This window comes from Acomys russatus, chromosome X, assembly GCF_903995435.1.
Source record: "Acomys russatus chromosome X, mAcoRus1.1, whole genome shotgun sequence".
Classification (NCBI taxonomy): domain Eukaryota; kingdom Metazoa; phylum Chordata; class Mammalia; order Rodentia; family Muridae; genus Acomys; species Acomys russatus.
This window is the reverse complement of record NC_067169.1, coordinates 22,803,156-22,830,911: the sequence shown is the minus strand read 5'-3', so window position 1 is coordinate 22,830,911 and position 27,756 is coordinate 22,803,156. Positions and strand designations below refer to the sequence as shown.

The following is a 27,756-nucleotide window of genomic DNA, read 5'->3' as shown; positions in this document are numbered from 1 at the left end:
TGGTGGCGCACACCTTTAATCCCAGCACTTGGAAGGAGGCAGAGGCAGGTGGATCCCTGTGAGTTCGAGGTCAGCCTGGTCTATAATGTGAGTCCAGGACAGCCAAGGCTACACAGAGAAACCCTGTCTCAAAAAACCAAACCAACCAACCAACCAAACAAAAATTATCTATGGTAATCAATACAAAAACTTAATGCATAGAATCTTTGAAACATAAGAATGGTTACTAATAATAGAATATTGTAAGTGAATATAAAAGCATATAAGGTGGGATATAGCACTCATTTAAAGGGAGCCAGCTATCCTACATGATAATAGGCTAATATTATTAACAATTAAAACAAATCAAGGGTCAAAGGGAAATTTTGGACTAGAGATGTTGTTCACTTGGTAGAGGGCTTATAGCAGGCTCAAGGTCCTAGGTTTGATTCCCAGAGCCACAGAAAGCATTCATGTGGATACGACCATTATCATAGCACTCAGAAGGTGGAAGCAGGGATATTAGGTAGAGGCAGGTCATCCTCAGTTATGTAGTAAGTTTGAGGCCAGCCTAAGATACATGAGGGGTTGCCTCAAAAAATAAAAATAAAAAAAAAAAACCAGGGGTGAGGGGAGATTTTGATCAATCAGTAATCAAGTTTCTGAAGTCTCATTTTGGGTTAATAATACTACTATTTCAATTAGGAGAGAAAAAAAACTTATAAAATACATTTCAGAAAGTACTACACTGATCCCATTGAAATTATAAGTAAAATATATTTATATGTAGTGAATAAAACAGATGGCATATTTACTATAAATTTTAGTTACCCTGATCAGATTAAATACTTAGACACAACAACAGCAACAAAAACAGGTATAGACATAGTTTATGAATTTATGACTGCAGGAAGAAAAGGCCAACTGTAATATATGTAGGAACTGTCTCAAGAGACTACACACTCAGGTGGTAAATATGAATAGCAACAGAGAAACCTGATCAACCAAAAGGGTGCTCACAAAATTCCACTCAATCGTTCTCTGGTTTTTTCAGCGTATTATATTTTAAAAATATCTTTCTACTTAACTGGCCTTCCTTTGATTCCTTGAACAAATGTCTACCTGCAAATGTTACTAGTATGCATAAGTCCCTGATCATCTCATTTGGGTATTGTAATTTGTCATGGGCTTTTATGTTACCACAGAGACTGTGAATGTCATAAAGAGGGTTTTGACTTACTGCTTCAAAAGACAATTATGAATGGAAGAATATACTGATTAAGGTACCAAAGAAATAACAGCCATTCCACATCCTTTCTCTCAATACCAAGCAAGAAACATCAGAGTACCTGCTCCCAAAATGAGAGCACAGAGGAGAAAAAGATTTTGGCCAAGAGAAAAGTCAGTGAGGGGCAAAGACAATACCTAACAAGAAGGGTAAGCCCAGCGGCCTTTATAAACCAGCTACTACAGGACAAAATAGATGGCCCATATTTTTGTCACAACAATTAAAAGGTGGCTACAATAATCATATAATACCACTATGGACAGATGGACAAAGAAGCTTACATGGGAAACTGAACACAGAACTAAGAATTAACAAAACTTAAAGAAAAGTAACACTGAAAGGAAATAATGAACTCAGCGAAGGAAAGAGTTCAGTGCTTAAGGGCAAGTAGGTATGAGTCCCAAGAACCTACATGGTGGCTCACAGCCATCTGTAACTCTGGGGAGTCAAACACCTCTTCTGACCTCTGTAGGCTCCTGTACACACATGGTGCACATACATACATATCAGGCATACATACATTCATATAAAATTAAACATAAATGTTTTTTAAAGAAAAAAATGGGTTAAAGTTATTTTAAAAATTTAAAAATGTAATCCCTGATGCAAAATGACTAAATAGGAGAGAAATTATCTCAGTACACAAAGTAGAGGGACAAAGAGAGGAAAACATGACATGAAGAAAAAGTTAATATATGAGAAAAACAGGAAATGAACAAATAAAATTAACTTCAGTTACAAATGACAAAATTTTATACATAGAAAACCCAAAGCTAGGCATGCGGTACACACTCTTAATGCCAGCACTCAGGAGACGTAGGCAGGTGCATCTCTCTGACTTTGGGGCCAGCCTGATCTATACAGTGAGACCCTTGTCTCAAAGGAAAAAAAAAAAGAGAAAATTCAAGGTTGGGAGATGACTCAGTGGGTAAAGCACTTGGTGTGAAAGCATGAGGAACTGAGTTCAGGTCCTCTGAGCAAACTGTCTAGCTACACTACTGAAATCAGTGATCTAGCCATAACAGAACATGGTGAAGCACAACTAAGGACGCCTGCTGTCAACCTCTGGCCTGCATATGTACACACACACACACACAAGAAATTAAAGAAAAACCAAAAGAACAGCAAAATCTATTAGAGCCAATAAACAAACTCAGCAAAGTTCAAGGATATAACCATAACACATGAAAGTCAGCTATAGCTAAGAGGAGTGTCTCACATCTATAATCCCACCACTATGAAGGTTGAGATAGGAACATTGCCATGAGTTTGAAGCTAACCTGGACCATAGACTCCATGCCTGGTGGGAGTGGAGAGAGAGAGAGAGAGACACAGAGAGAGAGACACACACACAGAGAGAGAGAGAGAGAGAGAGAGAGAGAGAGAGAGAGAGAGAGAGAGAGAGAGAGAGAGAGAGAGAGAGACAGAAGAGACAGAGAGAGAAGAAAAAGTCACCTGTATTTCTATACGTTAAACAATGAAGAACCCCCAAGAGATTTTGTTATGGTTCCAATGCCCCCATCAAAATCATGTTAAAATTTAATGTCCATTGTGAAGCTTTGGGAAACAAAAACAGGCAGAACCTTTAAGAGGTAACTGAGTTATAAAGGGTACATTCTATTGAATGGCAAGGTAATGAGTTCCATGCCAGCTTCAAGATACACAATGAAACTCAGTCTGAAATTCAGACTCTAAAATCTGGAAAACTTGTAATCTTTTAGTCCCAATCCTTCTGGGCACAACTCATTTTCCTCCTGTTTCCTCATCTCTTAAAAATATTTCTATTTTCTTTGATAATTAAATGTATTCTTTGATAGATTTATACATGTTTGTAATGCATTCTGATTACTCTTTCCCTCAACTCTAATTTCCCTCCCATCTCCATCAACTCCTCTCCTCCCAAGTTCCTTTCTCACTTCCATGTCTTTACATTTATTTTGTGGATCATTGAGTTTAGTGAGGACCATCTATGTGAATACACAGTTGGGACTTTTCACTGGAGCCTGGTGGGCTCACCATTGATTACGTAACTGAAGCGAATGACTGTCTCTTTCCTAGCATTTATCAGTAGCCAATAGTTCAATAGGGAGTGGCTGGGACCTATGAGCCCCTCTTGCATTTTAATTGTTTTGCAACAAGAACTCATGTAGTCCAGGCTTGCCCCAAACTCAGTTTGCAGTTGAAGGTGATTTTGGACTTTAGATCCTACCACCCCTATCTCTTTAGTGCTAGGACTAAGGTATGGGTTACCATGCTTACTTAACCGTTCTGCTGTTTGAGGGTTAGGTGCAAACACTCTACCACTGAGCTATAGATCTGTTCCTTTTTGAAGTTAAGAAATGGATAACAGTTTTCTCTTTTAAATTTTTAGGTTTTGTTTTTGTAGTTTCCTCTTAAGTCGAAATAAAAAAGTATGTTTCTCCTATCCACAAAATAATCTATAAATAAACATAGTGGCTGCAAACTCCAAGCTAACTCACCAGAAGGCTCTCTTAGATAGACCCAAGACAGAGCTGCTATTTCTACTAAGTTCTGAGTAATGGCAGCCAGAGTCATAGTCTTAAATGACAGTTACTTCTGAACCTTTTAGGAGAGAGAGCATTTCTTGAAATTCATAAACAATGAATAAGAATTAGAAAGATACTTACATGTAAACACAACTCGCTAGGTACAGAAGTTATCACATTAAAGTTTCTTTTGAACACTGATGTATTAGCAGGCTGACTTGCAGCCGCATTGGACAGAATCTTAGAGCCCGCTTGTTGGAAATGTGGGGTTTGTGCAGGGCTATCTTGAATTCCGCAGTGACTGGCAGCTATAACTTCTGGTGTTGGATAGGCTAGGATATCTTCAGCAGAGGAAGAAAATGGAGAGTCTATGCTTTGAGTATCCTTCTGACTCTCAGGACAGACGCTAGAAATGCTGTGCTCCTGATAGAGCAGGTTTCTTAATTTTTCATCGAGCGTTTTAATTCGGTTGTCTGCAAACTCCATTTTTGGAGGTCGTTCCCCATCTGATTCCAGGATAGTAGAAGGTAGAAGCGTAGCTGGTTCAAAGCCAGAGGTCTGAGTGGCAATGACTGCCTTAGGAGAATTTATTTCAGTGTTCACTGTGGCTTCTCCTTCTGCATCTATAGTTGGCTGCTGTACTGATAAGGATTTAGGCTTTTGATCAGAAGATACGATTACTGAAGTTAGAACAGCATTACCACCAATCTGAACTGGCTCACCAGGACGGGCCACAAGCACATCAGCCAGAAGGGCAGCTTTCTGACATGGATATGTAGGTATAAACATACTTGCTTGGCTGGAGAGTGCCTCACATTTAACTGGAACTGGACACACCGAAGTAGCCGAATTATCAGTAGCTCGAGCCATTGTCTGTCTGCCATCTTCCGCTTGAGAGCGAGTACTTGGCTGCTCAGTTTTTAAACTAGCACGTTCCGAAATCTTACCATCAACCACATCCTTGGGTTTTGATTTGGATGTGAAAAGTTCATGCTGGCCTGGATTATTCTCTATAGTGAACAGTGTGCCCTGTGATAGTTCCTGATTATTTGTGTTTCTTGAACCTGGAACAATAACAAAAGGATAGCTAAGTTACAAAGTGCAAACACAAAACTCAAAAGGGACAAGAAAAGCAAAGGACAGATGAGAACCTATTTAAGAGTACACTTGTAAATAAGACCTAAACCTAAAACATCACAGAATTCAAGTCAAGAAAAAAAGACTTCTTGTGTTTTTCATATAATATTGAATAAAATGACTTGTTACATAGTAATACTAATGTCTTCTAAAATGCTCATGAAAACTGTCATAAGCATAAAATATTTAAAAAACATGCAAAGATATAATCTATAATTTGTAACCATATCATGCAAGCCCATAAGAAGCAATAATGCTTACTAGGAAATGGCTGTAACCCAGGCACCATAGCCATGGAAGGCTGAAGGGAAGGAGGAGACTGTGCCTCACGATTTTTTATTGTTTGGTTGATACAAAACCGCCAGCGACCAACTGGGGAAGATTGAGGGGCAGAATCATCTGTAGAAAGAATTATCAAAAAATTATATACCATGCGATTAAATAAAGAAATCAAGTTAAGAATTAGCTTGTGTATCTCCATTTCCAATAGCACATGGATAATTGTAAACCATAAAAGTAACACCCCAACCTTGACAAATAGTCTACAGAACTAAATATAAGGTATGTATTAATAGTAACCAGAAGCAAGGCACGCTAGATAAGTGGGCATAATTTCCCCACTCAAATATACAGCTGCTGTTCTGCAACCTGACTATGGTTGTGCCTAAGTGGTATCATAGCAGTATACATCCATACAAGCATTAAATTTTACAGAACTGTACACCAGAAAAAAGAGAAGGAAATCTAGCTCATGATAATATAAAAGTAAAGTAAGAAAAATCTCTACATCTGTAAACTTTCTCAAGTAATTTTCTTTGGAACTTTACCTTACACTGTCAGTCAGAAACTTGCTCAGATTTCTGCTAACCAACAAAGTAAGATACAGATGTACTCTGTCATTCTAATACAGTTGAACTAAATTTCAAGATAATGGTATCTGCTTCCATTATTCCCCCACCACCATTTGTTTCTTCATGTTGTGTTAATTCCTTCAGAGGTCTTCAAGATGCTATGGTTCTTCTCCCCCTCCCAGACACTCTTAATATACCCATGACCAGGGCTAAGAAGAATGAAGAGATAAAGTTGTCAGAAAAGAAAACAGAAGAACCCAAATTTTAGTTTCTGGAAATTTATCTGGTATCTAATTTACAAAGTTATTAGTATATTATCATCAGTGAAACAGTCAAGATCTGAAGGGCTATTCAACCACGATGCCAACTTAGAACATAGTAGTTTTAGTTAAAATATTTTTGTCCATCTCACGTTAAACTAAACAAATTACCAGTTAAGATTCAAATATACTGTCCACGTTCATCAGCACTGTGACTGCCTTTTCTGGTACCATACCTTGCAACAACTCAGAAGTATATTACTCAGAGAATCAACATTTTGGGTATTTTTTAAATCTCTGGGCTATGAATTTCTTTCAAGTGTACAAAAACAACAATTTATCAACAAATTAACTTATTAGTTAATTTCTTTCTCTATGAACGTTTATCAAGACTCCAAAATGCCTTGTTTCAAAAGCCAAAGGGTAAATTTTATTAAGTATACTTACTGCTAGTTTGAGTGGATGCAGAATTTATCAGTACTTGTTCTGATGATCCTGCCTGCAATAAAAATGAACAGGTAAACGATGGTGTTCCTGACAATGCCCCCAAATGACCTTCTTACTTTAAAAAGTGCTCTTACTTGGTTACTGTTGGATTCCAAGGCAACAGAGTCAACACCAGTAGATTTTTCTGCAGCTGAATGGACATGAAGGATCTCCTGGGCTTGCCCTACAATAGCCCTCAATTCCTCTACAAATTTTTCTTTCTCATTTTCCAGCACAAAGTTATCTTCAACCTGCCATCAAGTAAAAGCCAATGTATTCATGAGAATAAATTCATTTTCTTCAAAATTATAATATTTTAATGGTGAATTCCATAGGAAAACAACAAAAATAAGCATGTGCCACAAAAATAATTAAGTCCAGTCATAAAATGTTTCATAATGCATTTAATTATTCTGAGACCACTGATATTTAACAGAAAAGACTATTATGCTTTGAAATATCTTGAGTTTTATAAATTGGCTGTAATTCCAACTGAATAATTTACAGAGACTGAGAGAACTTAGAACACTCAGTCTTAAATTGGATGTCTTCATTAAAACCCAACCATTAGGGCTCAGGGAGCTATCCGGAAGAGGTAGTAAGAAAGATTGTAAAATCCAGAAGGGATTGATGACACCAATGAAACAGTGTCTTCCAGATACAACAGTACTGGCACATATAGGAACTAACAGAGATTATGGAAGCATACACAGGACCTGCACAGGTCCAAGCCAATGGGGTCCCAGCACTGAGAGGGGGAAGTGGACACAAGCCCACAACCTAACCAGGAAGCTATCTCTAATTGACATCCACTTACAAAGGACAGATTAGTTTTCTCCAGTAGCATTTCACTGGGTATATAAACCACTCTTAAGGGCATGCCCCACACCTAGTTTTCTAAAGAGAGGGAAAGAAAGCATGGAATGGGTAAGAAGGTGGGGAGGATCTGTAAGGAAATGAGGGACAGAAAACTGTGATCAGAAGCATATAGTGTATAGAAAAATTATTTTCCGTAAAAAACTGTCATTTTCAGTATAAAAGCTGTCATTTAAAGTTTGTATTATATGTAAGACAACAGGGGATAGTAGTATACACCTATGATTTCAGCATTTGGGAAACTGAGGCAGGATGATGCTCAAGATCAGTTTGACTATGTGGTAAGTTCAAAACCAGCCAAGCCTATGTAATCTGACTCTGTCTCAAAACAATACAACAAAAATGTAACTGAGGCAATGTTTAAAATTAGGATATCCAAACCTAAGGGCTTTCTAAATCAGAACATGAAAACACCAGCAAACATGATAAATAATAGCTCATGACTGTCCATTATATTAAATGTGAATGAGAAATAGGAAACAAAAGCTACACTACAAAATTCTATGTTAAGATAGATGCAAAATGGACAAAACCATTAATTTATTAAGTCAGTAATACAAAATATAATACATTATGTATTCTTTATGCCCCCTATCCCCATCTGCACCAAAAAGAGAAAAACACTAACCTGAGCCTAAGTATTCAAAGCTATTAAACAACTAAGCATGTGTTTGGGCAAATAGATCAATTGGTAAAGTGCCTGATGTATATGAATAGGGACTTGAGTTTGACTCTCCAGCACCCATGCAAAATGCCAGGCATGGCGGTGTGTGTCTGTAATACTAGTGCTGGGGATGGGCTTGTGGGTGGTAAAGAGGAAGATTTCTAAAGCTCATTGGCCAGCCAGTCTAGCCAAATCAATGAGCTACAGATTCAGTGAGAGACCATGTATCAAAAAATAAGGGAGATTTCTCAATGGTTAAGAGTGCTTGGTAGCCGGGCATGGTGGCCCACGCCTTTAATCCTAGCACTCGGGAGGGAGGCAGAGGCAGGTGGATCTCTGAGTTCGAGGCCAGCCTGGTCTACACATTGAGTCTAGGACAGCCAAGGCTACACAGAGAGACCCTGTCTTGAAAAAAACACTGAAAAGCATAACTTGAATACCTTTGTACAGAATGTTAGACACATTAAATTTACCTTAGGTGGCTTAATTCTGATGTATTCAGGAGCATATACAAGAAGATTATAATTTAAAGCTTATATTATTTTAACATACACAGAGATTAAAACATACCAATCTAAAAACCAACAAACAAACTCTTCATATCTCCTCAGATAAGTACAGCAAAATCTGAGGAAATGCAGTAACATCCTTGATTATAACCAATTTCCCCTGTGCAAATTAAAAAAATAAAAACAAAAACAACCCCCCCCCCCACATTCTATCAAGAGACGAATGTAAATGAATGAATGAAAACAGGGAGGGAAAGAAGGAATGAGGGAGGGGGAGAGAGTAGAAAAATGAAAGAGAGTGAATACACTAAGGGAAAACTAGTTCTGTCTTACTTTACTTACCATATAGTCTGCAATATCCTCAGGTGCGTCACCATCAACATCGAACTTGAACGTGACCATCTTGTTGTTGTGTGTTTCCAGCTGACACTCTACCATGTTGTCCCCAGAGACCGATACCTAAGTGCAAACAATTAACCAGTTTATGAGAAGCTGTCTTGGCTGAGGATGGAATGCAGATGGTAGAGTTCTTGCCTAGCAGGCACTAAGCCCTGGGTTCCATCCCCAGCACCACATAAACCAATCATGATGGTGCACATCTGTAATGTCAGTTCTTAGGAGGAGAAGGCAGGAAGATTAGAAATTCAAGGTTACCCTTGGCTATATAGAAAGTTTGAGGCAAGTCTAAGCTATTATTAGACCCTGTCTAAAAACAATAAAAATGAAAATGAAATCACAACACTTTACAGGGAGTAACTAGATGAGCTCACATACAACATATTCAGCAACAGTTACAGAACGATCCTAAAGGAAGAATGGGAAAAGGATAATTAAATTATATCTCTGTACAAGGGACTACGTGTTGCAGACATTTAAAATACTATTCAAATTATTTACTATTATTAGAAATATGTATATACTATATTGATCTTTTAAGAAGACAGGATATAAAACAATATATAGGTTTTAAAATCCATCCACATATCCATAAAATCCAACATTTATCATATTGGTTAGAGAGACAGGCTTTCCAGTCTCATCTGGCTTCAGATCTGATATTTGGTAGTTGAAATGATTTAATGAAAATTACTTCTATGGCTTTGAGCATCTTTATTTGTAAAGATGGGTATACTATTATATTATAAAGTGCTTTGGAGGACCATGATAAAAATAGTACATAAAATATGGGATACCTATCACAAAATAATTCAATATATTTTTGGTAATATTACTTACTCTATTAAAATGTTAAAATGTGAAACACTGCACATACACATGAAAAAAGATAAAAACTTAAAAAAAGAAATAAGCTCTGATTGGTGATTATAGGAATTTTCTGTTTTTCTTTTTATTTCTCCTATAATCTCCAAGTTTAATAACTAAAATATAAATTTCTAGCACAGGGTTAGGGGGGTGGGGGGTTACAGGGCTGGGGGTACATGCCTTTAATCCCAGCACTGGGAGGCAAAGTCTGGTAGATTTTTGAGTTTGAGACTGGCCTGGTCTACAGAGTGAGTTACAGGACAGCGAAGGCTACACAGAGAAACCCTGTCTCAAAAAGAAAAGTTGTAATTTTCTTATCAGAAATTCTGAGCTGGGTGTAATGGTGCAAGCCTTTAATCCCAGCACTAGGGAGGCAGAGGCAGGTGGATATCTGTGAGTTCAAGGCCAGCTTTGTTGGTGTACAGAGTCCAGGACAGCCAAACCAAAAAAGAAAGAAAGAAAGAAAGAAAGACACTTTCTAGGACCCTCTGGATCCTTCTATTTCCCCATTCTCCCATGCTTCTCTCACCTAGCGTTCCAATAGGATGTCCTCCCCTCTGTCCCACTTTCCTGGTAAGTGAAGACTTTCATGGGACTTGCTAGTGTCCAGTTATAAGTGGAGAAGAAGAAGAAGAAGAAGAAGAAGAAGAAGAAGAAGAAGAAGAAGAAGAAGAAGAAGAAGAAGAGGAGGAGGAGGAGGAGGAGGAGGAGGAGGAGGAGAGGAGGAAGAAGAAGGAAGAAGAAGAAGAAGAAGAAGAAGAAGAAGAAGAAGAAGAACTACTCTGAATTAAGGAGAGGTTAGCTTACAGAAGTTTTCACAATATTCTGGATTTATATCCTCAGCACTGTTCCTTCCTGAGTCCTCAAGACTTCTACACAAACTGTAATTCAGCCACACAAACACTGACCTGAAGGACAGTAAGCTGAAATTTGGTCCCCTTCTCTGGCCGAGGACAGGAGGCTCTTCTTTGTTTGATCCGGTCCTGTTTGCCATTTGCACTTGGGTTATCAGGGTTATTGGTGTTTTCTTTCATAGCTGTCACATCTTGATTCAAGCTATTGATTAAAAGAAATAACTCACTTTAATCTTGTTCATAAAAATCTAAAGAAAATTTAATATTATAAAATTGTAAGTTTAAGGAAAATCAACACATGTAATATCATTATAAAAGTTATAGTTGTATAACTATGAATATACTTAATTCCACTGAATTGTACAAGTAAAATGAGTGAATTGTATAAAGAGAATTAATAAATATAAAAGTTCCAAGAAATGTATTTAAAATTCAAAAGACCTTTAAAAAACATATCTTAAAAATTTTTGATGAGTTATTCTAAGACCTCCCCATGATCCATCTCTGTAGATATTTACAAAAAGAAATAAAAACGAAACCTAAATTCTTTCTATGTCTGCATGTAAAAGAACATACGTAAGTACAAGTGGTAAAAGGTTACATATTAATGCTCGTAAGAGCTAAGGATGTAGCTCAACGGTAGAGTGCTTGTGCAGCATGTACAAGGGTTGGGTTCCATCCATAGCACACCCTCTCAATAGACCCTTCTCCTAGAGTTCTTAAAACATAAAGAAATGACAGTAATAAATAATAATCATTAGAGCTGGGCGTGGTGGTGCATGCCTTTAATCCCAGCACTCAGGAGGCAGAGGCAGGCAGATCGCTGTGAGTTCAAGGACAAGCTTGGTCTACAAAGTGAGTCCAGGACAGAGAAACCCTGTCTTGAAAAGAAACCAATAAATAAATAAATCTCTTTATTCAAGGTACTCTAAGATGCAATGACGTGCAGTAGCATGCCACCACTGATTTCCTGGTACTAATATCATGATACTTACCTTCGAACAAAATCTGGATTTTGAACAGCTGCTTGTTGTTCAGCTGCGACTGGTTGAGACACAGGCTGTAAGGAGGACAGTAATAACACCTATTATGATAACAGCAAAATTCATGCTAAGATACAATTTGCTTTTTAAGAAAACATGGTTATGCTTTTTTTAACTTTGTAAACCTGGTAGAATGTCTTCATTATCCAATGCTTATATTAACCCTATTACTGATATTATTATATCAAGTATATCTTACTCAAGATTTTTTTTATATGTTATCAGTGTTTTGGCAGGCATGGTGGCATACTCCTTTAATCTTAGCACTCCAGAGGTGAAACTCAGTGAGTTGGAGACCTGCCTGACTTACAAAGTGAATTCCAGGCCATCCAGAGATATACAACAAGATGCTGTCTTAAAAAATAGTAACTTTAATCCCAGCACTTGATGTGAGTTTGAGGCCAGCCTGGTCTACAAAGCAAGTCCTGGACAGCCAAGATAACATAGAGAAACACTGTCTCGAAAAACAAAAAACAAAAAAGAAGAAAAATAAATGAATAAATATAACTTAACACCATTTTAAGTAATTCTTGTTTGTGTTATCATTCACAGAGAAAAGTATTGATGAATCCTGAGTTACTGCAATTCCACAAGAAAATAAAAAAGTAACTGCCAACAGAAATCAAGACTAGAAAACATCTGAGAATATTCATGTTACTTCTCATAAGCCATGTTTCTAATAGATAAACAGCCACAGCAATTTGAAACATACTTTTGTTCCTCTGAAAACAAATTTGGGAAATCTGGAAAAGTGGCCTAGCCCACACTTCAATCATTAGATTAAAGAATTTCAAATATAGCACTACAGTTAATCGTTCATATAAAGTGTTCATATACTGCTGTGGATATAGCTTAGTGGTAGAATATTGGCCTAGCACGCACAAGGCCCTGGGTTCGATCTTCTACACTACCAAAACCATCTTGTGTAAGATATTTAAAAACAAAGTACAAACTTCTACATGTGATAAATTAAGAGTTTTTAATAAAGAGTTTGTTCTTCTGAAATTAACAAATAGGTCATTTTTGTGCCCAAATAACCCATTATTGTTTAACCAAATTCCAGACATAGCTATTGGAAAACCTTATATATATATTATATATCATTTACAACTTAAATATAATATATAATAGAAAAGTCTTTACTAAAGAATGGACACTAAATAATTACAAAGATATTTATGGTGGACAAAACTTATCAATTTAACAAAATGTATAACTTTTCATTAGCACTCAACACTTACTACCTACATTCAAGATAAATATTCAAGGTATAGGGTTGTGATGTCACTTTTAATCAAAGCAGAAACCTTATTAAAGAGAATTCATAATGGCGATAAACCCTACAGATGCAATAGCTGTGCAAAACTCTTAGCTATTATTTAATTTTCACTAGAAACCAAAGAGATCACAAAAGAGAGAAACTCTAAAAATGCAAAGAATGTGGCAGCACCTTTAGCTGCTTTTCAAACCTCAACACCAGATAATTCACACTGGAGAAAACTCTTACAAATATAAAAACCATGGTAAAGCCTTTTACCAGTGTCCAAATCTTAGAAAGCATCAGAACATTCAGAGGGAAGAGAAACCTTACAGATATGAAGAATGTGGTAAACCCTTTTAACCACAGTTCAACTATTACTAAACACCAAGGATTCACATATGAGAGAAAGCCCACAAATATAAGCTATGTGGCAAAGACTTTAATCATTTTTGCACTTTACTTAACATTGGAGTTCATAATGGAGAGAAGCCCAATAAATGTACAGAAGTGGCAAAGACTTTAAGATCTAAAAAATTTTTTTAAATTTCATTACATATAATGGCTATGGGAAGATCTTTGTCCCAAATATACATCTGGAACAAAATATTTATACTAGAGAATTCTTTACAAATATAAAAATATAAATATAAATCTTTTATTCATATCTTAAATCTTTTTTTTCATATCTTAAATCTTATGACTAGAGAAAAATCCTATAAATATAGAAGAAAGTAGTAGAGCAAAGTCCTTAATTATTGCTTAAAATTTACTATGCATCATTTAGTGGTTACAATAGAAGTAACCAAATACAGACATTGGAGAATATGGCAGGTATTTCATTTCTGAAATAATATAATTTTATTATATATTCAAAGTTTCTAAATATCCCCACTCTTAAAAACTGGAAAAAGCACTATGCTGTATCAGAAGAATGAGACTCCTTTTTGAATTTGTAATTGTATTTTTTCTGACACTGAGTGGATTTTTGCCCAGTGCACACCTTTGATCCCAGCACTTGGGAGGCAGAGGCTGGTGGATCTTTGTGAGTTTGAGGCCACATTCTAGGACAGCCAGGGATCTGTTACACAGAGAAACCCTGTCTTGAAAAAACAAACAAAAAAGTATATTTTAAAATACTTGACTTATATCGTATGCTTTTTTTATTTTTTATTTAAAAATTTTTTTATTAATTTATTCTTGCTACATCTCACTGTTTATCCCATCCCTTGTATCCTCCCATCCTTCCCTCCCTCCCATTTTCTCCTTACTCCCCTCCCCTATGACTGTTCCTGAGGGGGACTTCCTCCCCCTGTATATGCTCATAGGGTATCAAGTCTCTTCTTGGCAACCTGCTGTCCTTCCTCTGAGTGCCAACTAAGAAATTAATATTTCCTAAGAAAGAAAACTAATGTCACCATGTATTCTTAGGCTTTATTGACAAAGTTGATTATTTACTGATCTGACTTTAACTTGATAATCCTAAGAGAAGACTTGTTCTTACCTGGTATTTTCCACCCAACTGGACTCCTCAAAAACCTACTAGGTGGACGTTTGAGAAGTTTCCCATCTATTTCTTTTAGGTCTTCCACCAGTTTAAAACAAAAACAAAAAACACATGACTGCAGAATAGATGGTTTTAATCTTATGTTAAAATTAATCTCAATGAATTATTGTAGATAAGTATAGATGAAACTATAAACAGGTAACTACCAAAACTTGGCCATAAGGAGTGACAATGGTAGTAGTCAAAATCATGGATATGCTAGAGACTACTCAACCTTCTTAATGCTGTGACCCTTTAATACAGCTCCTCATGTTGTGGGGACCCCCAACCATACAATTATTTTTGTTGCTGCTTTGTAACTGTAAAGTTGCTACTGCTATGAATTGTAATAGCAGTTTGACCACCAAAGGGGTTGTGACCAAAAGGGGTCACTGCTGTGTTAGTAATCCAGGGAAAATGAAAAAATAAAAATAAAAAAGAACAATAATTTAAACAAGACTTCTTTCCTCCATTATGCCTCTCCTTCCTTCCTTTCATGGAATTGAACTCAAGACCTTGTGAATTGTACACAAGTGTTCTACCACTAAGCTACACTTTGAGCTCTCATTTCTAAATCTGACCCATAGTGTTACAACTTTGAACTGCTTATATTGTTCAATATGCTTCTGTGGTCTATGCATATTCTGTTCAGAACAAGGCTAGTAAGTAGAGAATTAAGTCAGTGGTTCTTAACTTTCCTAATGCTGTGACCCTTTAATACAGTTTCTCTTGTTGGAGGTAATGTGGTGACCTCCAACCTTACAATTATTTTCTTACTACTTTATAACTGAAATTTTGCTTCTGTTACAAATCATATTGTAAATATCAGACATGAAGGATGTCTTAGTGTGACACCTGTGTGGGTTGAGAACCACTGAATTAAGCTAAGTACAAACAAGCAGTTATACATGCATTTATTCTCTCTCTCTCTTGACTTGACTTCCTCACAATGATGGACTATAACCTGGAATTAAGCTAAAATAAACCTTTTCTTCCATAAACTGCTTTGTGTCAGTGTGTTCTACAACAGTAACAGAAATTAAACTAGACTATCTGCCATGATGGTCTTTACTCTCAAACTAAATGCCAAATTGTTGGCATAATGTTTGTGTAGACCATGTACAGTTTACCCTTGTTCATTCAAATGCAGATTTCTCTACCTTACTATCTGCTCCCAACCTGTACACTGCATTGTGATTTTATTCTAAGTATCGTATGTCTCAAGTTTGTGTCACCATTTGTTCTCCGTATTGCCAATAGAATCCAAGTAGCCAATGCTGGGCGGTAACAGAGAATAGGGTGGGACATCCTGGTCCAGTGAAGGGAGGAGAAAAGAGCAGAAAGGACAGGAGGAAATACCAGGAGGAATGAGCCAGACCTAGGAGATGAGTAAAAAGCAAGTATATAATGTGGGAAATCTGAATGGAAGGAAACTATACTAGCTTGGAGGTTTAGGATGGAGTAATTATTGTGCAGCATTGTGCTCTAGGCTAACTAAATAGATCCTAGTCTCTGACATTGGTATGGTGTGTAGAGGACTTAGTAAGAAGAGGTATGAAGGAACTTTCTAAAGCATAGATGCAGAATATTGATTCTATATTGGTAGGCAACCTGTGACCTATGGGACAAAGCTGGTGAGCCATCTGTTTTTCCAAAGTAAGTTTTACTGGAACACAGCAATGCTAGTATGTTTACAATTTATGATTCCTTTCGTGCATAAAGCAGCACAACCCAGTAGTTGGAACATACAGACCCTACACCACTGCTAGATTTTTACAGAAAGTTTATCAATATGTGAACTATTTTCATGCTGACAGTAGCTTTGGTTGCAAATTGGCTTTTGGTTGCTTAGTATTTGTCAAAATGTAGTGAATTATGATCTGCGCCTTTTACTATATGTAAAAACAAATATAGAGTCCTAGTTAAGGATACCTATGTTACAGTTAAATTATTTTAACTTTGAAATACATCAGAGAAGGAAGATGGCAATAAGACAAAGACGTAATAGTTTGTATCAAGTGGGAAAGCTACAGCCTTCAAACTCAGCCTGGTTATCAAAGTGGGTTTGTGATAAAGCATATATAACAAAAATTAATGATAAATTTTAAGTGTCAGATATAAGGGTATTAATACAAAAAGATTCACCTATTCTGTATCTCTGAAGATACAGGCAATTACAGAAAGCAGAGAATGGGCAAAATTGTCCTCTCTGGAGACACACACATTTCCAATACCAATGGTTAGCCTTGAAAACATACATACACGAAACATCACATGGACTGAACAGGTTGTATTTATATGTTTAGGTACACACACATACATACCGTGGTGGTTTTAATGAGAATTATCCCTATAGGATAATATACGACTGGCTAAGACGTTTGCACAGAATATATACCATGACCCCAGTGGCTGTGCAATATAAAGAAGATGCTCAAGGCTGGCAGAGAATAAATAGGTTGTGTTGAAGCCTGGATTGTGTAGGTTAGCTATGCTAAGAAAGCGGTTTGTTCCTGGGGTTGTATCACACAGGGCAGCTGCTCAGGAGCCTTCATATGGCTGTGATACTGACTATATCTTTTGCAATGGCTGATGTGTCCCCAAATGCCTCCCAGTGGAATTACAAAGGAAACAAGCTTCATCAGCAGCATTCTGTGTGCTGCTCACATTTTGGGCAGAAGTCTGACTTAATAAAGTTTGCAGATGATTAATTGAGAAGAAGAGTCTGATTGGCAAATAGTGCTTTGACTAAAGCCTTATTTCCATTTCTAGGGCCAAGCTCAAGTTAAAGGTCAACTGCTGGGTATTGCAAAGTCATCAGTGGAGCAGACAATGTCTGAGAAATTAACTGTAGAAAAGGTTGGTTGCAAAACTCCAGTAACTAACAGGTATAAGTCATGTGTTGGCTGAAGTTTGTCCATCTACTCTAAGGACTAGCTGTGGTTCCTGGTGCTAGTGTAAGGAAAATTCAAATTGTAAATGCACGTATCTTGCCCATTTTATTGGGACTATTCCAAACAGACTCAAGAAATGTTAATATCACCAAGTAATCTAAAAGGTACTAGGTACAAGCACTAGGCATTCATTTTGCAAAACTCTTACACAATGAGTAAATGCTAGTTGAATAAATGAAAGCTAGAACAGTCCTAGCAATATGTTGCTCATGGCTTCTCATTTATTGCACTTACCACAGAAATTATTTTAACCCTGGTAGAGATACAGAGTAACTCAATGTGACACTTTTACACAATCTATGCAGGTGTTCCAAGAGAAAATACAAAGGTTTTCAACATCATAACTAAAATGAACATAAGTACTCAAGAATACAGGGTAAAGTTGGCAGAAATAAGTCAGGTTGGTGGTAATCATTCCTAGAGTTTGACCATTTGTTCATAAAAAGACCCAAATGGTTGCTGTGATGGTTTAAATGAGAATAGACCCCGCTGGCTCATATATTTGAATGTTTGGTGCCCAGTTGGTAGACTGCTTAGAAGAATTAAGGGGTGTGGTATTGCTGGGGGAAGGTGGTCACTGGGTTTGGGCTCTGGGGTTTCATAAGCCCACACCAGGTCTAGTGTCTATCTCTCCCTGTCTCTCTCTGTCTCTGTCTCTGTCTCTGTCTCTCTCTCTGCACCTCCTACCTACAGATCAGGATATAGAACTCTCAGCTACTGCTCCGGCACTATGCCCATCTGCTGCCACACTCCCTACCATGATGATAATGGATGAACCCTCTGAAACTGTAAGCAAGCCCTAATTAAATGCTTTCTTTTATAAGACACCATGGTCATGGTGTCTCTTCACAGCAATAGAACAGTAACTAAGATAGTTGCTTTTATGTAATAAAATGGATAGGCTACAAAAATAAGTATGCAATATGCATTGTGCCTATTATTCATTTTTCTAATATTTATTTTTATTTATGTGTATATCAGTATGTATGTATACCCATGGAGTCCAGAAGAGGACATTTGGTCTCCTGGAGATAGAGTCACAGGCAGTTATGAGCTATCTACACGGGTGCTAGGAGCCAAACTCAGGTCTTTTTTCTGGAAGAACAAGACCTGCTCTTAACTTTAAGCCATCTGTCCAGCCTTCTATCTATAATTTAAATTGTGTATGTATAAACTAAAATGACAAGTCTAGAAGCTATATGTTCAAGCATAAATAGTTATGTCTAGATGGAAGGATAGCAGGTTAATGGGTGATTTTTCACTTCCTTCTTTATTATTTTATGGACAGGGGCTTGCATTGTAGTGCAGGCTGGCCTAGAATTTGCTATGCAGCCCAGGCTTGATCTGAACTTGTGATCTTCCTGAGCACTGAGACTATAAGCATGTGCTACCACATTCAGCTTGAGTATTAATTTTAAATATGCAAATAAAACTTTCAAAGAGTTTAAAAAATAAAATACATTTTAAACACATACCTATACTTATACATTTAAACCTAGGTTAAAGTTAAGCATATGCTCAGTATACAGGCTAGGCTTAGAATAGAATGAATTAAAGCACAATGTGAGCTCATTTGCAGATGTGTATCATATCACTTATACATATTACCCAAATACTCAACTAAGTCTATAGACCAAGATTACTCCCAGCATATTTTAAATGCTTCTGTCAATCTTATTTTGTGAGATTATGAGCTCTTTGAGGATAAGAATGACATCTTATATTACTCCATTTTCTCAAAAGATAGTAGTCATTAAAAGTCTATTGATGCTGGGCGTGATGGCACACACCTTTAATCCCAGCATTCAGGAGGCAGAGGCAGGTAGATCTCTCTGAGTTCCAGGCCAGCCTGGTCTACAGAGTGAGTCCAGGACAGCCAAGGCTACATAGAGAAACTCTGCCTTGAAATAAAAAGGTCTATTGATAAACTGGAACTAACTACAGGCAGTCTCTCAAAAGAAACAAGTGCACCACATGCTAACTAGAAAATACCCAAGAGCTCAGAGCATCTTACTCCCAGAGAGGGAATGCACATGCATGGAGTGGAGGGGGACAAAGAAAATAAATGATGGCAGACAAAAGTCCAAGTATGTCCAGAGTCCGTGACACAGGCAACCAGAATACAGTGGATACACGAATTCACACAGAGATGGGCTACTCATTGTCAGAAATGAATAATACTGGTTTTGTGCATTTGAAAGTTAAAATTTCTCCAAAAAAAATCTAAAAACAAACCAAAAATTTAGATGACTGTGTGTTCGGATCAGGAGAGTCTATCAAATACTATTTTAATTAACTTCAACAGATATCTCTCCATCATCTAGCCAACCTGGAAAAAAATCAATACAAAGAAAAGACTGGTTTGCCAAGAAAAAGAAACAAGGGTCCCAAATAAGCATTTGGTTGCACTAAGTTCTTGTGTTCTTCTCCAATTAGAGATCTAGTATTTCTAGAGTCTACTTGAACAATATTAGATCCTCAAGAGAAACGTAATTGGGTATAAGGAATCAGGAACAATGTTGAACTTTCAATGTCCTTTACCTAATTTATGGTTAGCTGATGAAAGAGAATTATTACTTGTCAGAAAAACATAGACAATGGGAAATATGTTTCAATTAATAGCTTCTAAAATATGTGCCTTATGGAGGCTGAAGAGATGGCTCAGAGGTTAAGAGCAGCAGCTGTTCTTCCAGAGGACCTGGGTTCAATTCCCAGCAACCACACAGCGGCTTACAACCAACTTTTAAGTCCAGATCCAGGAGATCTGACACCTTCTGGCCTACAAGAACCAGAAATGCTTGTGGTACAGAGCCATACATTCAGGCAAAACACTCATACAAATAAAATTCAATTAAAATTTAAATTATAAATTAAAAATACGTTTAAAACTGTATCTCCTTTGCTGGGCAGTGGTGTCACATACCTTTAATCCCAGCACTTGGGAGGCAGAGACAGGCCAATCTCTGCCAGGTCTACAGGGCGAATTCCAGGACAGCCAAGGCTGCACACCCTGTCTCAGAAAACAAACAAATAAACAAACAAGAAATATTCCTTACCTTTATCTGTGAGACCTTCTGGATACCTGATGGAGAAATTTGGGACTGTGAAACAACTGCAAGTCCAGTGGCATATATAGGCATCGCAGAGGACTGACCTTGAACCACAGGCAAAACTGGGGACTGAGTCAACTTTGGCTGTTCTTGCAACTGGTAAAAAAAGGAAGACAGATAAACCCTCCAATTTACAGTGTAATACACACACACACACACACACACACACACACACACACACACACACAAATATATATTTATATATAAATATCAGTATATATATATTTGTACATTAAAAATGTACTAGTGATTCTCTCATTCCTGAAATTTGCTGGCAATGTCCTATAAGTTGGTAAGAAGAATATATTTGCCATGGAACATAATGTCAGCCTGTAGGATACTAGAAATTACCTGAGAGCTAGTTGTCTGGTTTGAAGAGTAGGCCACAGTGGCATGACTTGATATATCTGAACGTAGAACTGGTCCCGCTGCTGCCTCAGATGAAGTGTCACCTTTAACAAAGAAAATGAACAAAAGAGGGAAGGGAAAACATGGAGCACAATGTTCAAATGGTATAAATAACAGTTAAATGTTTCTTTAATGTTTTTTTCTACTATGAAAAGTGTAGAGTTTCAAATAAAATACTCATACTTAATAATTAATATTTTTCAAAAGAATTAATACCAGCATTGGGGAGATAAAAACTATAAGGTCACAAGTTAGCGGCCAGCCTGGGTTAGAAGTAAGTTCAAGGACAGGGTGGGCTATGGCAAGCCTGTCTCAAAAGCAAACAAATAGCCAGGCAGGTGAGACTCTTTACGGGTCAATTGAATGTTAACATTGCGCTGCAAGCAACAGTATCTGTTTCTTAGATTGCCAAGGATCAAACACAAGGCCTCAAGCATGATAAATTTACACTCAGCCACTGAGTATGTTTCCATTTCTAAAATTTTCTTTTTCTTGTTTTGTTTCTTCTGTCTTGTGACAGTAACCTCAAACTATAGGGGCAAGGAGAGGACAGGAGAGAGAGAACATGTTCACATGTATGTGCACAAGTGACAGGTGTACAACTCTGGATATTGGTCCTCAGGCACTGCTCACCTTTTTTTTCTTTTTTGGATATGGAATTCATGTCCTTGTACAATGCAATTACTGAGTCACCTCCCCAGCCTGACATCAAATTCCTGACCCTCCTGCCTCAGTCTTCAAGAGTGCTGAGATTAGAGGCATTTGTTACCATGCGCACTACCCAAGTCTCAAAATCTTCCTTATAAAGCAAACTTAAGATAATCGCATAAATCCAGGCATAGTGATGCACGCCTTTAACCTCAGCACTTGGGAGGCAGAGGCAGGTGGATCTCTGTGAGTTCAAGGCCAGCCTGGTCTACAGAGTAACAGCCAGAACTATGTAATTGAGACCCTGAAAAAAAATCACATAAAAATAATCCCAGGAGCTGAAGATACAGCTTCATGGTGGATTACCTGCCTATAATGCCCAAGGTCTTGGGTTCTACCCAAATCACTGAGAGAGAGTGGGGGACAGTAGGGAACAAGAATTAAGGAAGCCAGAAAAGGAGAGTAGAAGAGGAAAAGGAAAAGGAAGTTGCAGCTAGGCACAGTGGCATATACTCATAATCCCAGCACTTAGAAGACATAGTCAAGAGGATCATGAATTTGAGGGCACAGCCTAGGCAAGATAATCTCCAAAACAAAGAAGAGAAACAGAATGAGGAGGAAAAATCAACTATCTCAATTTTCTAGTCATTTCATGTGTATCCTAATATATACTTGCTGCTATGACTTAAGTAAAAAGAAGTCTCATGTTCCATAATTCCTAGAAAGTGGTAGGAAAATGTACTCCCTTTGTAGAACAATTGGCTATAGCTTTTTAAATGCTGTGGTTTTTAAATTTTTATTTATATTTTATTTAATGAATTTGTTGTTGTTGTTGTTGTTTTGAGACAGTATCCCTATTTAGTAGTGGCTGACCTGGGAGTCACCATGTAGAGCAGCCTGGCCTCTAAATCACAGAGATCTGCCTCTGTCTCCGCAGTGCTAAGATTAAAGGACTGTGCCACCACACCCCCCTACTATGTGTTTTTTTAAAAAGACAATGTATTATAGAAAAAAAAAAGACTCTAGAGGGCTTATGTTTTCATTCTAGTCTAAAATACTAAGGCTCTTAACATCTAGAAAACTCCTTCTTAAGAAATAAACTAGGGCTTTTTTTGTTTGGTTGGTTTTGTTTCTTGTTTTTTTGTTTTGGTTTTTGAGACAGGGTTTCCTTGTGTAGCCTTGGCTGTCACAGACTCACTCTGTAAACCAGGCTGGCCTCGAATTCACAGAGATCCTCCTGCCTCTGCCTCCTCTTGCCCGGCTAATAAACTGTATCTTTAGTTTTAAATTTTCTTCATGGGCTTATGCTAGACTATTATGTTATTAATATCATTTCTCAGAATTTCAATAGTTGCTACAGTATAATTTTTCTGCAACTAGAACATAGGGCAAGTAACTTAAAGAATTCCCTAAACTTATTTTGAGATGACTATCATGTATTTCAGATTAGCTTTGTACTAATTGAGGATGACCATGAACTTCCAATCCTCCTGCCTCCACTTTCCAAATGCTGGAGTTATGGGTAAGTACCACCAAGCCCAATTTATATGGTGCGGGGGATCAAGCCTAGGACAATACTCTCAACTAGAACAAATTCCTAGCCCAACTTTCTTGATTTTAATATAAAGAAACTATCTGGTCTATTTCAAGTTTTTGTTTCTGTTTTGTTTTGTTTTTTGAGACAGGGTTTCTTTGTAACTTGACTGTCGTACAACTCACTCTATAGACCAGGCTGGCCTTGAACTCACAGAAATCCACCTGCCTCTGCCTACCCAATGTTGGGATTTAAGGAGCATGCCACCATGCCCAATTCTACTTTAAAAGTTTTTTTTTAATTTTTAATTTGTTCACTTTACATCCCCATTGTAGCCCCATCCCTTGTCGCCTCCCGATCCCACCCGCCTCCCCCTCCTCTAGTCCTCAGAAAGGGGAGCCCTTCTCCCCTAACATCTGACCTCAGCCTATCAACTCTCATCTGGATTGCCTGTGTCCTCTTCCTCTGTGGCCTGGCAAGACACATCACCAGGAAGAAGTGATCAACATGTGAGTCCATGTCAGAAGTAGTCCCTACTCCCCATATTATGGGACCCACATGGAGACTGTGCTGCCTATCTACTACATCTGAGCAGGGGGTCTAGGTCCTCACCATGCATGGTCCTTGCTTGGTGCTTCAGTCTCTGTTGGCTCCATTGATCTCCCTATGGAGTTTCTGTCTCCTCTAGGTCCTTCTATCCCCCAACTCTTCACTAAGACTCCCTACACTCCATCTGGAAGTTTGGCTGTGAGTCTCAGCATCTGCTTCCTTCCCCTGCTGGGTGGAGTCTTTCAGAGGACCGCTATGGTAGGCTCCCTTCCTGTTCCTTCTCTTCAAGTACTTCTGGTGTCCATTCTATTTGTCCTTCTGAATGAGAATTAAGCATTCTCCCTAGGGTCCTCCTTGTTATTTCGTTTCTTTAGGTCTGTGCTTTATAGTGTGGCTTAATAAAATAATAGATACTAGAATGTTCTGAAAAGTACACACATGCTATTCAAAGACAAGAAAATATAGTTAGACATTTGTCTTCACGGTTTCCTTACCTCTAACAGAGGAGGATTGCTGCTGTAGCTTTCCTGGGACAAGTTGTTGTCGAACATGTTGATCAACCTCTGTTTCTTCACATTCAGCCACAGTACGTGGAGCAGGAGCAGGAGCCGGCGCTGGAGCTGGAGCCGGAGCTGGAGCTGGAGCTGGAGCCGGAGCTGGAGCAGGAGCTGGAGCCGGAGCTGGAGCAGGAGCAGGTGGTAAAGTTGCAGTCCTCTGCTGAGGAAGTGCTTTCCCCACATACTTGCACTGGGAATCCCTGCGCTCCTCTAAGCATCCAGCAGGCTTCTTCTCCCTTATCTTTTTTATCAGTGTCACACGGTCCCTAATGGATTTAGCAACAGCTTTGGAATCACTTTCATGGAAGAATCCAGACTTGACCTGCAAAGGAAAACATAATAAATGAACTCCTTTACAACGATAGCTTTTGCTGGGTGGTGGTGGTGCATGCCTTTAATCCCAGCACATGGGAGGCAGAGGCAGGCGATCACTGTGAGTTTGAGGCCAGCTTGGTCTACAGAGTGAGTTCCAGGACAGCCAGGGCTATACAGAGAAACCCTGTCTCGAAAACCAAACCAACCAACCAACCAAACAAACAAAAAACCCGATAGCGTTCTTTACTTAAAATCATATGTTGTACACCAAACCCAAAATTCTAATAATTAATAGTTGGTCTCTAAATGCTTTTTTGTTTGTTTGTTTGTTTTCTGTTTGTTTTTCAAGACAGGGTTCCTTTGTGCAGCCGTGGCTGTCCTGGACTCAATCTGGAGACCAGGCTGACCTTGAACTTACAGAGATCTGCCTGCCTCTTTCTCCGCCTCTCTGACTGCTGGGATTGCAGATGTATGCCACCACACCCAGCTTTTATACGCTTTTTAAATGGGCCATGTATACATGTGGCACCCTTTAACTGACACAAGAATAATGCCTCAGGACCTTGTAATGCCAGTTACAAAGCCTGTCTCAGCCAGGTGTGGTGGCTCATGCCTTTAATCCCAGCACTCTGGGAGGCAGAGGCAGGCGGTCTGCAAAGTAAGTCCAGGACAGCCAAGGCTACACAAAGAAACTCTGTCTCAAAAATCAAAAAAACCAAGCAAGCAAGCAATGAGAAGTAGAAAAGAATAATTCACCAGTCAGGATACTGTAATGTGTAGGAAAGCATCTCTAAGATTTACTTACCATTTCATATGCTACTTCCTCAGGTGTATCTGTTTCTAAATTGAAACTGAATTCAATGGCTTCATTGTCTTTGTGTTTGCCTTTTAACTTTTTAGGATCTTCAACCCAAAGTCTTAGAGCCAGGGATGAATTTGAGCAATCATCTTCCTCTGCTAACTCCACCCTCAGTCCAGTATCCTCAGCAAAGAACGCATGGTTTAGCAGGTCCTTGATAGATAACCTAGTAAGCAAAACATATATCTCATTAATTCTTCCAGTCATAAGCAAGATATGATCCTGTAAATAGTAAAAGTTAATTGTATCAAAGTGAGAATGTTACTTTACATTTTCTATTACTCCATTAATTGTTTTGCTATAAAAACTATACCTTATAATCAGTTTATTACTAGGGAAACAAAATGTCTGTCAACTTACATGCATATAGCATGATCTTAAATAAAGATTAATAACCAATATCATATCTTCACAATAAAGTCTAACACAAATAAAAGTACACCTAGAGAGAATTGTTACCTAGATTTGTTAGCTTCCTTTAAGCCACTGACTTATATTACTAAAACTAAAGCAATAGACCTTTAACAAAGGAAACTAAAACCATTTCCCAGATATATAAACTCTAAGGTGAACTGAAAATCCAAACTCTTACAAATGTTTTAAATAGACTATATTACAATATCCAGTCAGAAGGTGTGTATGATGGGTCATTCCTGTATCACAGCATTTGTCAGCTTGTGCTACATAGTGATTTCTAGAATATTCTAAACTATAAAATGAGACTGTTTCAAAAAACATAAAAAATATTATCTAATCAGTGTATACTTCACTCTTTAGAAGGATGTCATAGGTGAAGCTAATGTGCTTCAATGAAGAACAGTATTTTCTTTGTTTTTAATTTGAGACAGTGTCAAACCCTGTCTTGAAAAACAAAACAAAACAAAATTTGAGACAGTGTCTCACTGTGTAGCTTTGGCTGACTTTGAACTTACTAAATAGAGCAACCTGGCCTTGAACACACATAGATTAGTCTGCCTGTGCGTCTCAAGTGCTAGAATTCAAGGGGTGTTCTACTCTGTCCTTTTTTCCCTCTTTCTTTCTTTCTTTCTTTCTTTCTTTCTTTCTTTCTTTCTTTCTTTCTTTCTCTCTTTCTAATGAAGACAGAGCCTCACTATGTAGCTCAAGCTAGCCTCCAAATCTCAATTCTTCTGCCATGGTTTCCTGTGTGCCAGGATTCCAAGCACACACACAGGCGTCCTCTGCTCCAGTGGTTTTCCTGAAGTACTCAACTGTGATTTTAGCCTCTACATTACACATAATGGATCCAACCCTAGCTTAATATCAAAGACTAACTATCTCTGAAGAAAAGTGAGAGGATATGGCTTCAAAGGATTCTTTTGCAAGCCAGGGCAAGTAATTTTTCCTTGAGAAACTTTTAAGATATGCACATTATAATTAATCTGTCTGTATCTATCATGTCTATGTAGAGAACCCCTGCTGTAAAAAACATATGTATAGCTAGTGTCTGAAAAGTGAAGGAGTTTAAAAGCTATTTTTAGTAATAAAAAAAAGACACAAATACTTAACTAAAGCAATATGATAAAAATGAGATATGTTAAAGAATGTATAAACAAGTAGAGTCCTTTGTCTCTTAACAAAAATTTTAAGTAATTTTACTGAACAATAGCAGCAGAAGAAAATACTGATTCCCTATTATTGACAACATATTGCTGTTAAATATTTTATATACATTCGTTATCCCTTGAATTGTCAAAATATTACCTATTTTTTTGAGGTTTTTTTTTTTGGCTTTTTTTGAGACAAGGTTTCTTTGTGTAGCCTTGACTCTCCTGGACTCACTTTGTAGAATAGGCTGGTTTCGAACTCACAGCGATCGGCCTGCCTCTGACTCCCCAGTGCTGAGATTAAAGGCGTGTGCCACCATGCCCGGCTCATATTACCTATTTTAAGGAATGAGTAACTTCAAGATGACATTAGATGTGGGTCTAGATTTTAATTTTAATATGATTTTGAGGCCTGTGATTCTTCTAGCATGGTGTTACTTTTGAGTATTTTATTGTTCTTTAATCAGGTTTTGAGTACAATCAGAATCTAAAATAAAACTCTGAATTCAACACAAAATATTTAATGTTTTTATTACTCTTTACTGGGGGGAGGAGTGGATGCCATGGTTTATATTTGGAGGTCAGGATACAATTTGTGTGAGTTGGTTTTCTCTTTCTACCATGTGTGCCCTGATTTCAGTGCCAGGTTCCCAGGCTTGGAAGCAAGTACCTTTATCCTCTGAGCCATGCGAATGGCTCAATACAATATTCTTAACTTCATTTAAAAAAAAAACAC

The 27,756-nt window shown here is 37.8% G+C and overlaps 2 protein-coding genes across 2 annotated transcripts in view; one reads left to right on the top strand and one right to left on the bottom strand.

Moving 5' to 3' along the window:
* Positions 1–27,756, top strand: part of Shroom2 (shroom family member 2) — a 1,329,704-nt gene that overhangs the window by 1,230,829 nt on the left and 71,119 nt on the right. The window lies entirely within an intron of this gene.
* Positions 1–27,756, bottom strand: part of Wnk3 (WNK lysine deficient protein kinase 3) — a 107,323-nt gene that overhangs the window by 19,568 nt on the left and 59,999 nt on the right. The window contains exons 7-18 of the mRNA XM_051142131.1: positions 25,402–25,621; positions 24,425–24,603; positions 24,219–24,334; positions 20,937–21,037; positions 20,532–20,681; positions 11,670–11,734; positions 10,729–10,876; positions 8,900–9,016; positions 6,604–6,759; positions 6,470–6,521; positions 5,173–5,310; positions 3,916–4,838 (exon numbers count right to left, since the gene is read on the bottom strand). Coding sequence (XP_050998088.1) covers positions 3,916–4,838; positions 5,173–5,310; positions 6,470–6,521; positions 6,604–6,759; positions 8,900–9,016; positions 10,729–10,876; positions 11,670–11,734; positions 20,532–20,681; positions 20,937–21,037; positions 24,219–24,334; positions 24,425–24,603; positions 25,402–25,621 — 2,365 coding nt within the window. The remainder of the gene's footprint in view (positions 1–3,915; positions 4,839–5,172; positions 5,311–6,469; positions 6,522–6,603; positions 6,760–8,899; positions 9,017–10,728; positions 10,877–11,669; positions 11,735–20,531; positions 20,682–20,936; positions 21,038–24,218; positions 24,335–24,424; positions 24,604–25,401; positions 25,622–27,756) is intronic.